Source organism: Takifugu rubripes, chromosome 13 (assembly GCF_901000725.2).
Source record: "Takifugu rubripes chromosome 13, fTakRub1.2, whole genome shotgun sequence".
Classification (NCBI taxonomy): domain Eukaryota; kingdom Metazoa; phylum Chordata; class Actinopteri; order Tetraodontiformes; family Tetraodontidae; genus Takifugu; species Takifugu rubripes.
This window is the reverse complement of record NC_042297.1, coordinates 14,663,155-14,681,943: the sequence shown is the minus strand read 5'-3', so window position 1 is coordinate 14,681,943 and position 18,789 is coordinate 14,663,155. Positions and strand designations below refer to the sequence as shown.

At 41.4% G+C, this 18,789-nt stretch overlaps 3 protein-coding genes across 3 annotated transcripts in view; 1 reads left to right on the top strand and 2 right to left on the bottom strand.

Moving 5' to 3' along the window:
- The window catches only part of LOC115251986 (retinaldehyde-binding protein 1-like), a 4,387-nt gene extending 3,539 nt beyond the window's left edge, over positions 1-848 (bottom strand). Inside the window, exons 1-3 of the mRNA XM_029846072.1 lie at positions 707-848; positions 416-503; positions 1-129 (exon numbers count right to left, since the gene is read on the bottom strand). Coding sequence (XP_029701932.1) covers positions 1-129; positions 416-424 — 138 coding nt within the window. The 5' untranslated portion in view covers positions 425-503; positions 707-848. The remainder of the gene's footprint in view (positions 130-415; positions 504-706) is intronic.
- Positions 849-2,106: 1,258 nt separating this feature from the next.
- On the bottom strand, positions 2,107-5,721 carry slc39a1 (solute carrier family 39 member 1). Its single transcript, NM_001032701.1, is given in 4 exon segments — positions 2,107-3,610; positions 4,014-4,328; positions 4,495-4,625; positions 5,513-5,721. Coding segments are annotated over 4 exon segments (915 nt in total). The 5' UTR covers positions 5,628-5,721; the 3' UTR covers positions 2,107-3,256.
- A 687-nt stretch (positions 5,722-6,408) lies between these two features.
- LOC101078850 (transmembrane protein 208) lies at positions 6,409-8,746 on the top strand. Its single transcript, XM_003969822.3, has 6 exons — positions 6,409-6,613; positions 6,930-7,025; positions 7,475-7,534; positions 7,624-7,760; positions 8,156-8,240; positions 8,464-8,746. The coding sequence occupies exons 1-6, from the start codon at positions 6,608-6,610 to the stop codon at positions 8,599-8,601; spliced, it is 522 nt and encodes a 173-aa protein (XP_003969871.1). The 5' UTR covers positions 6,409-6,607; the 3' UTR covers positions 8,602-8,746.
- The last annotated feature ends 10,043 nt before the right edge of the window (positions 8,747-18,789 follow it).

Here is an 18,789-nt window from a genome sequence, read left to right as displayed (position 1 = left end):
CTTCTGCACGGTGTGGCCTGGAAGTTTGGCGCAGGGTCCAAAAACGGGCCCGTGGTCCTTCACCGTCAGATGCTCCAGCTTAGACCTCATGGCCTGCTCCTCCTCAGACACCATACGGTAAGATCCAGTCTGCATGGGGAAGAATGTGCGTCAGCACCGGGGCAACCATGGCGGTCCAGCCTCCACCGTTGCTTCAACACGCCTGCAGAGCGGTTCTCAGCTGGCAAACTCATAACAGCAACTTTTTGTTTGAGAACCCGATTTGAGCGGGCGAGTGGCTGTTAAATCTGCTTCAGACGATTAAGACCTTTAAAGCCACTTCTTAAAAACAGCTTAACGGTCGATCAACAACGGCGTTAATCAGCATTGTGTGCAGCCAAACCAAAACTGACTCCGCAGAAGGAATCAAACTCACAGCAGCCATGGATGCAGAGTCTCACTGCAGGTTCACCCACACTGAAGAAAGAGCTGGCAGGGACGGAGACAAGCAGGACAGCGTGGACCTGGATCGTGAACAAACGCCCCTCATTTTAGTGAGGGTGGTGATTACAAATGTATCCTACTTAATCAGTACCAATGATTAATGATTAGAACGTTAAATTAAAAGACAACACAAGAACCTCACTGGTTTGTTGTCATCCGACAACCAGCTGCGATCAACTATTACAATGGTCTTAATTCTCGACACAAAGCTGATCCAACTTACCTTAACCGGCCGGGGTGAGACGAGTCGACAGAGTGGCAGTGGAGGCGAGCGGAGGACAGAGGAGCACGAGGGGAGGAGTGACTGAAAACGTCACCCCAGGAAGGATTAGAATGACACGGCGGATTACAAATCTACATCACGCAAACCGCAGGGGGCAGAGGTAAGGGGGGGTCGGGGAGGGGTGTGTCAGTCCGGCCCAGATGGACGACCCCACGGGACAAAACCGAGGAAATAAAAATAGAAGGATACTCCATGAATTTGTCATTCTTTTTCCTGTCTGGAGACAGACTCCTTCCTGTGTTCTGACTCAAATTTAAGTCTCCCTCTGGCCTCCATTCAGGGGGGACATGTGAGGTGGGGCACAAAATCATGTGAGTTATGGGGCCACCTGCAGAGGCCTCGTGTTTTCAGCTGCGCGTTACACATTCCTTAAAGTCCTCTGGTCCTCGTGGATGCAGATTCCTCACCCATGATTGTACAGCATCACAAAACTATTTCAAAGCTATTTCAATATATAAAAGCTTGGATTCTATGGATAATTCTTGGATGATATGGCACTGTTGAGGGCGACTTTGAGGGGAGAAGCTGAGTTTTAAAAATTGCTTTCCCCTTCACATAACAGACCGTGAGCATTGCAGCGTGAAAAATTGGACTTGTTGGAGATCGTACGGACCCAAACACCATCACGTTGAATAAACATTAAAGGCTAACAAGCTGCAGTGCACGGAGGACTCTCAGGGTCTCTCTCCACACACTGAGGTCCTGGCAGACTTCATGAGACTTTTGTCGTTTGTCATTGTCCCACCTCTCATTAGTTGATGACTGGGAATAGTCTCAGACAGACAGGGGTTAACGACGCTGAAGCATGACCAGATCCTTTGTTTTTGACATTCATTTGGGTTCTTTGAAGTAAAGTAATTTGTCACCGCGCAAATGAACAAACTGGCAGCCGTGGCTGCGTTATGTAAGGCATTACAGCCTTCATGCAATCCTGAAATTGGGAATTAACAGATACATAACCCCCCAGAACTCAATATAACTTATTCAGATTCAAAATCAGGCAAATTTGGAGAAACCTGGTTTTATTAGGGCCCCCTGCGGAGGCCTTAGTTTCAGCCATCACAGGCAGAGGCTCGACATCGCCGCCTAGCGGCAGCAATAGCCCGATGCGGCCTTTTTTGGCTTCATTTATGTGCGTAATTATTTTGAATGCATGTAATGTGAAAAACGGCACTCAAAATTTTTCAAATTGAGTAATAAACTGTGTTTAGTAGACTCTAATTTATCAATTGCTAACTTGGTAGGCTGCCATCAACATTCTGTAAAATGGTGATATATTAACAACAGAATGGGAATTTTAAAAAGTGGCATATAAAGAAAATGATACAAATGCGCATTTCATTGATGTGACAAATCTTTTATTAATATTCTAATCATCTAAACCACATGTTCGACCAGTTTTCTTCCTTGTTAGTGCTGATAAAGACATGTGATCATCACATGACAAAACAGGAACTGTGGCTGAATAACCCGTTTAAACGAGAGTTTCTGTGGATGTGGCATGGCTGGTGTTCAACATCGGCACAGATCACTTCATCCATTCATATATCCATCCATCAGTACCGTACATTAATAAAACACTGCCACTTTACACATCGTAAACTCACTGTTCTAATGTGCCAACATTTAAAAGATCTTTTATAAAAACAAGTGAACTTGTGGTAAATTGGTAAAAACAATTATAAAAGCACAAAGCTCCTGATATAATAGCAGTCAGTTTGTTTACATTTGTTGCCATAACAACCTTTTCTTCAGTAGAAAATGCACAAAGTGAATATTAGCCATTCTCTGGTATTTTCTCACAACTTCTTTAAAGCAAACAAAGGCATCAATGGTTCAAATTACATTAAACACAAGTTTAAAATTAAAAATAAATGCAGCAGTCTGATGGGAGCCACATCTAAAAACATGATTAAGTGTCATATTTAACCAACCAGGTCAGTAAAAACACTTAAAACAGGACCAAATTTAGGCTTGGCAAGCAGAAAGGATTGTACCAAATAAAATGTAATTCTTTTTAAAAAAATGAAGCCACAAACATGAAAAAGGTTCAAAAAATAAGATGTAAACAGTGCAGCCCTCTTTCTGTGTTTTGAGTAGCATCTCAATGTCAGACAATAACTGTTTGCGTGTCAGAAGAAGACAGGAGCCGAGGTTCGTCGCAGGCACTGTGTCACTGTGTCTCCTGACTTAAATCCCTTTAAAAGGAATAAATACTGCTGTTTAAAACTATATTCACACATCAATCACCATTATAACAAACAAAATCTGTGCAAATGAGTTTTAAAACCTGCAAGGAATTAAGTTTTGATTGTACTCTTAATAAACTAGATTTTAATGTCACGTTTAAATGAATCCTCCTTTTCGCCATCTTGGGGTCGTCCTCACACAGGCTCCTGTGTGAGTGTCCTTCAACAGAAACCAGCCTGAGTGGCCGGTGAGGAGGATAAAGTTTCTGTTATTGGGCAAACGCCTCCTTAAACCTGCGTCTCAGCCCAGAAACGACAGAGCCGCCATGATGCTGAACCCCAGCAAGAGGAAAAGCACCTTGAGGAGCTGCTTCCCGGGGGAGTTGAGTTCGTGAGGGAGGATTTCTAAAAAGGTGATGTAAACGAATGTCCCAGCGGCGAAGCCCTCCAGGATGGCCTGGATTAGCGGCCCAGCGGCTAACTGAGCCTCCATCACACTTATGCCGATGGCGATGCCAACAGGGGACATCAGGGCAAACACTCCGATGTAGGCAGCCACCCACAGAGGAGGGATGGCGCTCTGGACCAGCTTCACAGCCAGGCTGAACACGATGATGCTCTTGTGGACAAGTATAGCGATGCAGATCTCCACCACCTGGAAGGAAACGATGCGATTAAACTTGAAATTCAGAAGCTACCCACAAACCAAACAAAGTAGGTCTGCTGTACTGCTAAATCTGGCATGAACTAGCAACATCGCTGTAATTGTACCTCATTTATGCAGCATGAAATTTAAATTTTCAAAACTTTTTTGTGATCTCAAGTTTACATTTCATTGATGCAAATGTGTGAAGGATATAAATGTGCAGCTAGATGCACACAAAGAATAAACCCACATGTAGAAGAATGTTTCTGAGAGCACACTGAAGCGGCTGAGGTGGTCTTATGACCACGAAATACCAACAAGTCTCTTGTGACTGTGGGTTTCTTTTCCTCTGGCTTTAACCTTCAACCTTTCAGTTTGACTGATTCCTGCCATGAGCTTTTTTCCCTCTCACCTTTGGGTCTGTGGTCTGCAGGCCGATGGCCAGCCCCTCGAAAATGGAGTGGAGGGAGAGGGAGAGGAACAGCATGAAAGAGCGGAAAGGGGAATGAGCCTGAAAGTCGACATGAACGTGGTGGCCGCTGCTCTCTGGGTCCGGACCGTCGCCGTGGCCGTGGCCGTGCCCGTGGCCACTTTTTCTTTCTGGTATGAGGGTGGTTCTCTCCTCATTAGTTGCTCTCATCTCCTTACAGTTCAGAACAATCCTCTCCAGAATGAGGACTGTAAAGAAGCCAGCAGCCATGATAAACTCTGGAAGAGGGAAACTGGTCTGTTTGAGACCAGCATAGAGAGATTATTCAATTTGAAGGATTATTATTATTATTACTCCATTTAAATGTCAAAAGAATGTTCACACATCACATGTTGATGCTATACTGGCGATATTCTGGACAAATGACCTAGTCCATGTCCAAACCTGTCCTACATGGACATACCTCCAACTGCCGAGCATGCAGCTCCGTGTTGATGTCTGACAAATAATCCGGAATGATGTCGAGGAAACATGCTGACAAGAAGACGCCTCCAGCGAAACAGCTGATTAGACTCAGAACTGTCCGATGGGTTTCTGCAGATCAGAATAAAAAAGTCCATTACACATTTGAGAAGGAATTAGAGACAACTCGAACAATAACCAAACAGGTTTTACGGTTTACAAATTTGCAACTTATATGTGAACGGCTTTAGGTTTCTCAAAACTACAAAATTGTTTATTTTCCAATTTTCTAATATCATGAAATCATGAAAAACAACGTTTTTCCCCCAATAGGCCAACAAAGCCCGTGGTAGTCTGAACTCCAATATAATTCATTCCTAAACAGAAAATCCAAGCGATGCATGATGGTATCAGGTATCAGGATTTTGAATTTGTGGGGAACACAAAGCTGTGAGTGGTGCTTTCACCTTTATATTCATAAGTCGAAGTACATCATGAGGAAGAATGTTCATGAAATATGAGCAAAGGAAGCTTCGCCCATGTCAGATGACTCGTACAGGAAGATGAGGCTATAACACGAGTCATCCACTATAACAGCTGACAGAGGTAGTCACATCTTCACTTGGTTGAGGCCAAATACGTGAGGATTTGAACGTAGATGTTTGGATTTGCACCATGGCCGAATATCCATCCCATTCTTACCCAAATCAGCAGCGACAATAGCTAACGACCTGATAAAATCACAGGACGCTGTGCTGCTAAAACACACGATAAGATGAGACGGACAGGCCAAAAACATTCTGCTTATCTTGTAACATCATTGGATATTCGCTTATCTTGGAATAACGAGACCAAATAAACGATGTCCTGCGAATAATCCAATCACTGTACTTTAAAACACACCGAAACTAAAGGCAGCTAGAAGGCAATCTTACAGAAAACAACAGCAACTGTTCGGTTTATTGAAGACAAAGATTGACAGACCTTCTCTGTTCGTTGTTATAGTAACGTCTACAAACCTGTGCCGTCTGTGTCTCGGAACCATTTAACTCGAGCGGGGATGAATCCAAAAATAAGGGTAAAAAACAATAAACCCACCAGGGCGGCTATTTTAACCTGGAGCAGATATTCCATTGTGTACCATAAAACGTCGTTTTAAAATTAACGAGGTCCACTATCGGACAGAGATCACTGAAACAAGCTGAAGTTTACAAACTGGAGTTTCACTGACCAGCAGAACCTCCCTCTGTTGTTACTGGGAAGTACTTCAGCTACGGTGGCCCAAAGAGTCCAAAGTTTGGCTGCAAAAACAAAATAGGAGCAAACTTTTCACAGATCTGCCGACAGTACAAACAAACAAAAATCATGCAGAGACAGCGGAATATTCTCTGTTACGTCTTTGCTTTAAATTAGTTCAACCACAAAAGCGTCAGGTGACATAGAGTAGTTTAAGAGTTAATTCGTATCTTCCGGCTCTCTTCGACCTGTTGAACTACAGGACAGAGTCACATGGGACGCTCCCATGTGACTCTGTTCTGTTGTCACATGGGCAAGTGCTCAGCCCTATTGTGGTAATTGATTGTTCTTGTTTGTCGATTTTTCGGATTCAGGTCTGTATCGATGCTCCATTTCTGAAGTGGTGTTAACCGTTCCTGCTTCTAAGCTGCCTTCAGCACGAGACACATCCCATAACAGTACCGAGCCACGTCAAAAATCACAATTTTGAGAATAAACCTTGATCTATGATGTTTATTATTTCACCTATATCTGATCGTTTTTCTCATGGTTGCAGCTGTATAGAAGTAATAACAATATATGAGTTTAATACATATGCGCCCCATAAATAAGAATCATTCTTGTAGTTTACCTTCATGAACAGCAGATGGCAGTCTGAACCCACCGACAGCTTTTGTCACGTGGTTGATGACGACATTTTCCTGCGCCGGATATGTTGGTTTCCTGACTAACTAAATGCTGATGTGTTACAAAGAATTGGACCGAATGAAGACTTCTAAATTTGACTTTTGATGCACCGATTTAATCGTGAGATAAAGCGATCCATGTTTTAGAATTGACAGCAGAAGGGACGAATAACAGCCGGTCGGAGATGCGAGATGGCGGTGAGAGAACGGACACATGTCGCTGCCACAAGCCTTGCAAGCTGAAATAGAGGCAAAAGACTGACTCACATCTGTATTTACCAAAATAAATTCAATAGAATAGTTTGAGTTGCTAAAGCAACACAGTTCTCTCAAGAAATAGCATGGAAGGCAAATGTTATTGTGCAGTATCCACAAAATTAAATATTTTCCCTGCCTCATCAAATTTGGAGGTCTCACATAAAGCTTTGGTTTGCATTTGCTTAGTTTGTGTTGATGATAAAGATGTAAAATATTCTGCTAATGATTGAATAGTTCTCCGTTGTTTTCTCAAAAGCCTAAAGGTAAAGTTGGCACAAAAGGAAAGAAGCAAATTTATGAGGAGAATGAAGCAACGCTCAAGTTCTACACAAGAGTCATCCTAGGAGCTAATGTAAGAATCTTCCATTGTAAATATACTCTTCCCATATTACGCCATCAATACATTTTCACTCAGTAAATCATGCTTTTATTGCATCCAGTCTTATGTTAAATGAGTTGTGATTTCCCAGTTTAAGCAACCACATTTTTAGAAATTGTAATAATATTTTATTTAACAGATAAAGGAAAAGGTGTAATTTACAATGTTAGTACAATAAAGCCTGCAGATCGGGTAGCATCTTACCAGGTATCTTTACTTTAATGCTTATAATATGCAATATATCTGGAACTATTTTGACTATCTGCTTTTGTATTAAGATGACTTTAGTCTTAATCTAAACTGTCACATTAATATTGTCAAAGGCAAATTGTATCTTGAACATTTTGAACAATTCATTGAAGTGTCACATTTAGTTTCTGTTTGTTGACTAATTGAATTGTTTTATGGCTTATCCTTCCCAGGCAATATATGCTGCCATAAATCTTTTGATTTTCTACAGTTCTTCTACTTTTTGGACATGGGTGAGGGAATTCAGTCCAAGATCATTCAAATTGAGAAGTTAGATTGCACTGAGCCTTGTTTAATTCTGGTTCCTTTTTTTCTCCTGCAGCTGCTGCTTTTGTTTGCCCTCACAGTTTATGTTGGGAGCTACCGCTCCATGTCTGCCATGGCCAAACCAGTGTTTGCTGAGGACGGAAGCCTGGTAGATGGAGGAATAGACCTAAACATGGAGCAGGGAATGGCAGAGTATGTGACCCTGCAAACACATTCTTGATGTCAAGTTAAGGAGTTCATAGTGTTTGTTGATCCTGAATGCAGAGAACAGGAACTACATTTTCAGTCTGCATATTATTAGGACTTTTTTTCATGGAGTACTCTAGCCTCCTTTCATGGTGTATACTGAGTGTCTGACAGTGAGTTTCACCTATCAGGCTATAGCCTGTCTGTCCTGACCCTCTAATTGATGGAGTGTATTCAGGACAGGAAGCTTTGGAGACATTACTCAGCGCTGAAGCTCCTCCTAATGCTCTCCTGTCTAAAGAACTGCATTTTTGTTTTTCTCTGTTGATACTGATGTTATTTTTGAAATGTTGCACTCATTATTTTAGCTGAAATGTGATGATTTCTTTGTTCTTTTTCAGGCACTTGAAGGACGTTATCCTGCTCACAGCCATCGTACAAGTGCTCAGCATCATCACTTCTTATTTCTGGTATCTCTGGTTGCTGGTAAGAACTTTAACTTGATTGATTGTCATTACATTGGTTTTAGTAGTTCATCAAATTGGTATGTTGGATTCATTTAAAAAAATGCAATCTCTTTTTTTTCCCCCTGATTTTGTCTGTTTTGGATGTCTACTGAGGCTGTTTTTAACTCTTCACCACTCTTTGCATCTTTGCATCAAATTTTGCCCAAATTTTCACAATTGCTCTTCGTGACTGTTTGCCTCAGGCTCCAGCCCGTGCACTGCACCTGCTGTGGGTGAACTTCCTGGGCCCCTGGTTCATGGCAGAAACTCCAACTGCACCTGAAGAAGTGAATGAGAAGAAGCAGAGAAGACAAGAACGCAGACAGATGAAGAGATTCTGATGCTGCAGAGCAGATGGAGCAGTATTTTTATACACAGAATCTAATATGCAATTTGTGAGGAACTTGTATTTCATTCAAAAATAAATATTAAGTTATGTTATTATGAAATGTTATTAAACCTAATTCAATTCTTGTACTGTTGGAACTTGTTTTCCGTGTTTGCTTTTGTTCTGCCGCCTCCTCTAATTAAGTTATGAGATGAAAATTTAAAAAATGTGATGCTCTGAATTTCATTATTTCTAATCAGAGTTTTGGTATCCCCTCCTCCATGAGTTGCATTGAGATGAAACAAGGCCACATTTGTTTTTACTTATATATAACATTGACATAAGTAATTCTAGAATTAATTGCTGATGCTAAAATATGTTATTTCTTAAATAAAGCTACTTCCTCCAGTTTGTGGAGCTACACCTTTTCTTTTAGTCCAGTATCACATTGCATTAAATTGTACATTTAGTCAGAATCAATGTCAGAATTGCAGCAAACACCGAGGCTGCGCTCCAAATCTAACACTTGCTTTAGTGCAGCTGTCTATACAGAATACCTAATGTTCCATACATCATGTTTACATTGGAGACATTACTTCATAACATCGCTCCCGGAGCTGTGCTCATACATCTGCCGCAATCTGAAAGTAGTCCACAGCTTCATCATTTTTCAAAGGAGCTATAAAAAATCCTGGTTAATTGCTACACCTGTTAACAAGATGTCGGTAATGTTCAGTAGGTCTGTGGGGGATAATGGCCAGAAGGCAAAGTATGACTAGTTGTAGGACATACTGGTGTGTTTTAATGGATTCCAGACATTGAAGTGTGGCAGTTCTCAGTCATCCAGAGCAACTTGTCACCTTTTCTCAGCTCTGTCCACGTACCCTTAAAATGAAATTATTAATCGAACCTTAAATCTAATAATCAAGTTTGGGTTTGAAAATGTGATACTCCTTTAAGGGTGAGTTCACTTCAGAGATTTGAGGTGGTTCATTGACAGTATTTGTTGTCTACGTCTGTGAGCAGCATGAAGCAGCTACGAGTCCACACAGTCCTCAAGATGTTGGGATGAAGGTGGTGCTGACACACAGCAATGACTTGCCGGGGCCACGCTGCTCTGCTATTGGCTGAGTCTGGTGGTGAGAGCAGGTGACAACACCCAGGACACCAATGTTCACACCTGCGCACCGAGGGGTGAACAACCCAATGGAAGAGAACAAAAATGCGTTGGAGGATGTCACACTCCTGCTGCTAAAGCTTTGGGACTTTCCAATTCATCTGCTCAGCAGATACACATCCATGCAACTTTACGGGCCGTGAAGTTATGATTTTCACTGGGATGTATAATTAAGATGAGTGTCACTTTAGAAACATCTGGTCGCAGAACTTGAAAGACCAGTCTTTAAAAACTCTTAAAAACAGAACAGAACTAACTCACCTTTCAAATCACCGCTCAAGTCCTAAGACATCATGTCTACGAATATTGTCTCAGACATTGAACAGGTGGACAACTACAATTCAGATCTGCTGGGCGAGTTTGCAGTGTGGTTGGGGGGTATTTGAACTTTATTCAGGCTGTTGGAGTTGACAAAGTGCATTCTGGGTTGGCTACTCACTCAAATCTGCTCCCAACTTAATAACAGATTTCCCATTATTGTTGCCCAACACAGCAGGCTGAAACCTGCACTCTTCTGTCTTCAAACAGAATCACAGCGACAAAGTAGATCCTGTTGAAAGGAAACGTCATAATCAGACGACCACAAAGTTTTGCCTGAATCTAATAGACACAAGAATTTGACTTTATCTCATTTAGTTTCTTAAAACATCAATATCCCCACAAGTTTTTTTGTTTATGTTCTTTCTTATTTTTTATTTATGTTCTTTTTTGTCAAAATTACTGCTTTTACTTTGTCTGTGTTCTGACCTCCTTCCATCCAGCCCTGTGGTCCTTTACTGTCTCTATTATAGGGTTATAAACAACATAACCAAAATTAAAGCAGCACGGCATCCAGCACGGCCAATCCCAGATGTGGGCTTTGAGAGGGACCATGCTGCAGTGTAATTTAGCACTGGGGAAGCACACTTGCACGTCACCCCTCACCAATCAAAGTCAGATATGGAGGAACTTTGTTTATCTCAGTAAATTATTTTGTCAGGAAATCCCGATTGAAGGGTTCAGCCTGGCTCGGAGATTGACGCACATTTTACATTTTTATTTAACTACAGATGTGATGTTACATTTCCCCTGTAATGACACAGCACCCCCCCCCCCCCCCCCCCCCCCCCCAGGAATACTCGCCATTAATTCAAGTCTGTCAAACAGCGCTCATCATTGTTCTCCCCTTTAATTTCCACCTCCACACCCATATCAAGAGCTGGATCATATTTTGATGTGATTTACTCAATATTTTAGGGGGAGCACGTTTTGATGTTGACACAAAAGGAACTGCTGAGACACAAATAAAGAATTATTCATAGAATTTTCAAACGGTTTTATTTGTTAAAAATGACACATGGCGGTATGATACAGGACAAACATAACAATGGCAGTTTTACAACCCAAATTCCTTTTTCCCCCCAAAACTCTTATGTTAATTGCTTACGACATAATTAATTCTGTGATCTTTATATTCAAGAGCAAAACCGAGACGCAACCTAACCCACACAGTAACTCTTGCCTCATGTGCTTAACCACCATTTGAGATGCACGGAGCAAAAGTTTATGGCCGTGAAAGTGATGAGCTTAATGTGCTTAATTTAGGTAGCAGAAATTGGCAGAACACCAGCTCACTACAGGAGGAAAAACTTGACAAACCTGTGTGAATGCTCCAACAAATCGGATGAAATATTGATTGATTCCACATGTTGTTTGCAGAGACACTATCATGAGGACCTTGTGTGAGGTTTATATTGAAATGTGTATTGATTGTGAATAAGGAACCACAAAATCTGGAAAGAAAATATGGGATTCTACTTCGTGAGAATCATCAATCAAGAATCACCAGACAAGAATCATAATCGTCTGTTGAGACTTTTCTTTTAAGAGTAAATAAAATATCCAAACTGAAACAGAAAGCAGGTAAAGAATCAGCAGAAATTGGAAGTCCTGCCTGTGTGGCTCCAGGAGAACATGGAATTTGCTTTTTAGATCTTTTTACACTTCAGAACCAGACAAAACAGGAAATATGGGGGCGTTTAGGCAATGGGTGAGCCTTTGACCCCTGACCCTACCGCTCTTGCTGTCTTTGAAGTTGGAGAGAAAAAATTTAAACAGGGAACGGAGAGTGTCCCCATCAATGTTTAACCATCGTTGTGCAAACAGAAACCTCAGTGGGTTTGATAGAAGATCTAGGTGGAGTCAAAATGATTGTTTCAGTTTGCTTTCCAATACTTATTATTGTTGATGCTGTCATTGTTACGAACTGAATTCCTTTTCTGTTTCTGTACATTTGTGTATGAAATACAAAATATCTCTCACACACACCCAAGGACTTTAATCTAACTTATCACCTTTACCTCAATTCTTACATTGCAAATAAGTGTCTAACTGCTAACCTTAACATAAACCCAACTAACCTTAACCTTAGAGCCAAGTTCTAAGGACCAGACAAAATGTCCCCACTTCCCAAAAAGATACCCACTGTGCAGGGGAAATGTACATTCTGGTCCTCATTATGTACTGTGTACAAGAACACACACACACACACACACACGGTATAGTGAAGGACTAAAATAAATAAATACATAAATAAAATGACAAATTGTAGTCCAAGAAAATCTGTAATAAAGCACTTCCCAAAGTATCTGGGGAATATATAAAAGCTCAGAAGAAAAAACAGAAGAGATGTCAGAAAAATAACAGACAAGGCCTGTCGGTCTGTGGCCTGATGATTAAGGCGTACAATCACAACATTCCAAGCGGTGACCTTTGCGGCACGCTATACCTTCCCTCATTTTCCTGTCAACAAATACCTAAAAGTTGCAGCCAATAAGTAGAAGAAAACACTGTTGTGTCTACCTCCTCTAAAAATGATGTTTGAAGCAGATGTAAAATTAAAAACAGTTACAGCTGACATGAAATCAGCCATCGGTACAGCCAGCATTACTGCTTGATTGGGCCCCATTCCTGAAGGGAAATATCACCAGCAGCGTCCATCATAGCTGAAACATCCCGACAATCTCAAAGTTTGTTCTAGTCCTCGAGCTCGGACTCTGTATTGAGTTGGTCCCTGTTTGTCACCCAAACCCTCACTAGGAAGGTCGTGGACTCCGTCCACCAGACATCCCCTGCCAGAGATGGTGAAAATAAGAATGTTTGACTCTTGATTAAGGAAACACGCCATGATCGTCACGAAGACGTTCAAGGGCAAACAAGCGAATTGGGTGACACTGATAAATGGTCTCTTCCGTAGCTAAATTGATTGTAAATAATTCACCGTGCGTGTAGGAATGTGAGTGAAAAATGTCTGGAGGAATTCCTTCTGAATGAAGTGCGCAGGCTCATAACATGATGTATGTACAGCACTTCAGCAGCACACAAGCCTGGAGCTGAATGAGGCGTATTTGGACACAGGCGTCAGTCCCGAGTGGCCGTTGGTGAAACAGTTCTGCAGGAGTCGGCGCATAAACACAGCAACCGGTTATTTAGAAGCAAAGCTTAGAGGGTTTAATCCTTGATTGCTATGGAGACCCAGCAAATTCAATATTGGATAAATAAATAAAGCGTTATGAAATGTGATTACGTGACAAAATACAAAGTCCGAAATATAAACGTGGCATTACAGCCTCATCGAATCAAAAATGAAAACAAACATAAGGGAGGAAAATGTCTTTTCTGTTTGTCTGGCCTGGCTAAATAAGACTTTGTGGCCGAAGTTATGAAATAAAATGCCAAGTGAAAAGTGTAAATATTTCAAAGCAAAGCCTCAACTCTTTATTTCTTCCTCTCTTTTGTCATCAAAAATTTTAAAATGTTTTTTAATTCTTAATTTAGCTATGTTGCCTGGTTTTTCTATTAGGATCAAACAGACTTCTAAATACTAAAACACACCCAGACAAGCCTAATATTTTGGTAACTAGCAATCACAATAAGCAGCGTTGCCACCACGGTGGCCTTGGATGAAGGCGCCAACCGTCAACCACAACTTCCTGTTCAAATGAGGTTTTGATCCTTTGTTCTCCAATGACGCCCCTCCCAAAATAAGTCAGCCCTCCACTCATGATCTGGGTCGGACATTTGTGCTTTCATTTAAAGTAAATAAATAAAGCGTTCTCAGGGCAGCCGTGGTGCCACCGTCCCTGCGTCGCCTGCTGAACCTGGACCAGTTAGCGGTGGGCTCCATCACACCGGGTTCTTTTCCTTTTCCTTTGTTTTCATTCCATTTCCTTCCTCATTTTCTGAGATACAGTTTCCCCTGATGGAAGTCTAAACAAAATACAATAATGTGAAAGTAAACAAACTCCCAAATATCATGTTCTACAACCTTTGGCCTCTCTGTAGGCTTTGCCGTATAAATCTGGTACTTTATGTTTATCATTCTGATGCAACAAACTGTATTTTTAGCATTAATAATAATAATAATAATAATAATAATCCTCTGAAGTATATCAACTGAAGGAGGTGTGAGTCACATATGCGGCCTCACAAATATTTATAGAAACTGTTGCACACGTTCAGGGAGCACCTATAAATGATTGCTAAATGTAAGATTAATTGTTAAGCCTTTGTTCTAGCAAAGGTTCCAACTGACAGACTATGAAGGAAGGATGTCGTGAACAGGATCTTCCATCAAAAGGAGCGAGGCGTTCACTGACCCATAGGTTTACATGAACTGGTAAAAAGATTTGGATATGACTGGCGGCGACCATTTAATCAGACTATTGTGCTTGACCCCAGTATGTGTATGGAACACTATTTTTTTATGTACCAGGCTGCTCCGATAAAGATTTGCAGTGACTGGTTGGGAGTCTTCACAGGTCTGATGGACATGTTTTCACATCTCCTCTTTCTGTCTGATCCCCCCCCTCTCCTCCTCCTCCACCCAGCCTGCCACCAGCAGGGGTAAGGAGTCTGGTTCTAGTTGAGTCTTCCTGATAAATGTTTATCCTTGTCATTTTTGCATATAAATGCCTGCTCTGAGGGCATAGTGCTGTAAAAATCACATTATTGGCACTCCAATTGTGACGCTGATTCTGGAACTACAATCATTGCTGCATTTTTCCATCTCAAATCCATCTAGTATTTATCTGCTATTAGACCCACAATGAAAATCTAGAGTAATTGTTAATTTCTAGTTGTGTCATAAATTGTTCACCATTAATTTGTGACTGTCAGAACGGAGACACGGTTAATGGTGATTTATGAGTTAAGTAGTGCAGCCAGTGGATTGTGGTTAGCGTGAGAGGAAGAAAGAAAATAAATTTGAGGGGCTTTGGAAAAAAAAAAGAGAAACAACTCCATGAACACTAACCGAAAGGGCGGCTGAGCTCAGTTTCAGTGGAATGGCAGAGCATTATAGTTGAAGTGTGAGAGGGCAGAGCGAGACTTGATTACAGCCTCTCTGGTGCCAGAGGTCCAGCCGACGAGGATGGGTGTGTGCTGATTTGCTGTTAACAAGGAAGGCAGTTCAGCCAAATTCTTGACTTCTGCTAATATCTGAGGTTGAATAAGAAGATTGATGGTACACGTCTCCACATCCTTCCACTAAATTTACCCTTTCAGGAGGCAGTTAGCTCAATTTAGCAGCAGCATCTGATTTTTTGTGTTTGTTTGTTTGGTTTAAAAAAAGCAAAAGCCATGGTGAAATTGAGTTTGAATAGAATGCTAAGCTAGCCTACCCAGTTACCATAACTTTATGCAAATCTGACTGCAGCCATGCCAACGGATAATCTCTGGTTTGCAAACTTGGTTGAACATTGTGGGCTGACACTGGTGGATGTTCACATTCATGCTCTTGGTCCTGACCTACTGCAACAGCCACACTGTGCTGCCATTTTAAAATTCATAACTCACTGTTCTATTTAGACAAAGCCCGCCCGCTGTGTTGGTTTTTGTTGCATATTCTGGCTAAGTCTGACTGAACGCAGAGCACACTGCCAAGACTAAAAAATGACAGCCAAGTAGCTAATAGGTTCCACGGATGTGTGAGAGGCAATAATTTGACAGCCATTAAGGGAAAACTGGCCTTTCTTGAATCACAGCGATCACTTGGACGTCCATGTATTCACTGCAGTCTGCCATGGTTTTGTGCCATTTTAATGTATTCGCTGCAGTATTTGGCAGATTATTTCAATGACAACTCTGCTATGAAATGATAAATAAAGATTTCTTTAGCATAAGACCTCTCGCTAATCAAGCTGTTGCCTCATTTCCTGTGTACAATCTGCACAGAATATTTGTATCTACCTGCAAGAAAATGAAAAGTGCTCTCCAGTATCCTTAAGAATTGACATGGAAATTAGCCACCTAGAAATTCCTGTGAGAGCTAATTTTCACCTTTTTTCTGGTGGCATTTGCGCTGCCAGAAGGAACTTTAGTGGAAGTGACCTAAGTCATCTCACAGCGATCTTAATGTCAGTTGGAAAAGGAAAGTTTTATTTTCCAGAGTTTCTCACAGCTCTGGATTGCATGGGCAGTGCTGCCAGCTGTGTGGAGAGTTTTGTATTGGACCTAATCTCTCTCCATTTCTATATTTGTTAGTTGTTAGAAGCTCTAAATTTCAATTATTATAATCTGCTTTTATTCCGTTGATTTATTAATCTGATTTTATCAATCAGTTATGTATATTAATATTATCAACAGTCCCAGCTGCAGCAGTTTAGTCTTTATTGTAAATCCTAGCATCATATTTTGGTGCTAAAGGTCATAACATCAAGAAACACATTTCTCCAGAATTTGGAACAGCACCAAAATGGAATCATCTGTTTCTTTGCTATTGAGCAACATTTCCTGAAAAATTCATTAGAATTTCTCCTTAACTTGGGTTAATTTGCTATCAAATAAACAAATGCCAGCCGTTCAACAACCTCCTTGGAGGAGGTAATCATAGTTTTTCAACATTAGCCTCAACTAGCTTTGATGTCTGGATTTGTCTCAAATTAAAAAAATTCTCACCACCAAAATGATTTTGGTTGTCACAGCACGTGCCAGCGGTCACTGCTGGCTCACAACAATTATCATCTAGAATATCTGTTGTATGATTATTTCAGTATGTATTTCATCCAAAAAATGATAGACCAGCTTTTGAAGCCCTACATACATTTACGCTCCCTGTAGATGTCTGAACTGCACATGGAAAACAAGCCAAACCATAAAGGAAAAGGTTCTTTTTTGAAGAAAATATCGCTAGTAGCGTGTGTGGGATCCAGGAGTACAGGATGGCCTGGCTCCAGCGACATTGTCCACGGCACCTCTGCATGTTTTCATTAGGCCTTCGAGTGTTGGACACAAATGTTTTTTGTGCATGTGCGTGTGTGTGTGCAGGAGGGTAGAAAGAACTGCCGCCTTGGTGGGGCTGTGCGCTGTCTGCTATGTCTCTGGTCCAGAGGAGAGTCATTAAGGGAGTGATGAAGCTGATGACATGTTATTCCTGTAACGGCTTGCCTGGCCCCAGACTCGTCTCTGCTGCTGCCGTTGCTGGAGCTTTGGAGCCCACAGGTCTGCAAGTGGACATACAGAGAGACACACAGGGGCTGAGTTTATTTTAGAAGGTGGTTTGGTGCCGGACACCCTGTCTGCACTCCCACCAACCTTTACACGCCACCACCTACCTTTTCCCCAACACAACACAACACACACACACACACACACACACACACACACACCTTATCACCCCACAAGCAACATGTTTACATGGCGCCAGAAACAATCGTTGGTCTGAATCCTATGAAAAGGGTTGTTTATCTTGTGGGGGTTTGGTGTCCAGGTTTTTGGCTATTTGTGTTAGAACCTCTACCGTGGATCCAATAAAATCAGCACTTTTCCAATTCACTCCCAGCGATTTAAACGGCAGCTTCACTCTCTACAAATATCTTAAGAGCACACATCCAACCCACAAATTCAGTAAAAAGTAATATTAGCAAAGACAGGCACAGCCCCATGTATTTTGGTCTTCCTGTGTGTGTGTGCGTGTGTGCGTGTGTGTGTGTGTGTGTGTGTGTGTGTGTGTGTGTGTGTGTGTGTTAGTAGCTTCCCACCCGTCATTCTGTTTCAGACGGCGTATGAGTAAAAAATATTTCTAACACGTGGATCAAAACAGATCAAACCTAACTAGTTCCAGCCAGACTTCCAGGTTTGGACCTTTAACACACTCTCACTCACTCACCTTTGGTTCTGACAGACTAGAGTAAAACTATTGTCATCTTTGCCTGAAGATGACAATAAAGTCATGAGAACCTCATGTTCAGTCAGGAGACACAGTAAAGTTCTCTCTGTCCAAATCACATGTACGTTGTTACATTAACTTTCCATTAAAACTTTATTGGTACATGAATCCACACAGGATGTGTCAGAAGACTGGAGCGAGATAACAGGCATTATTAATCCCATCTTGTGTGACGCACATTAATAACTGCTGTATTCTCCTCTGGGCTGGGCCTTTTGATCTTGCTCCTTTACTATCACACTCTACATCTGCGTTGCTTTATGTGACCATTATCACCAGCTTTGGATGCACTTTACGATGCACCAAAAACCGTCCCGGTGTTGCCGCAGAAATTCCATCTCACCTCGCGGGTGTTGAGCAACAGACTGCTGAGTCTTGATTTATGCGCTCAGGATGTTTTTTATTTATCTCTGTTGCTAATTAACTCCAACATGACACATTAGTACAACACTTCAAATTCGAAACACTTTATGTATCTCCTGAGGGGCACTTTAATAAGGCGTGCAAAGAGGCGCAGTTATAACCCGCCTATCCATCTACTCCCTGTTACCCTCCTCTTGTTCCTGGAGCCAATCCCAGTGGTCCCACTGGGGACAGTATAGTGGGACAGGGATGGCTATTTTAGTGCTGTCCCAGCTTTAAACCATACAGGTCAATGGAAAAGCAGTTTATTTTACTTCTTTTTTTAATCTTTGTCTATTTGTTTTAGACACATTAAGTCTGCATAAGTTAGATTTGAGAGCTCCAGTATGAGCTTTAGCAGGCTTATTATTATTATTATTATTATTATAATTGCTGTTATTTATACTATTACCTTG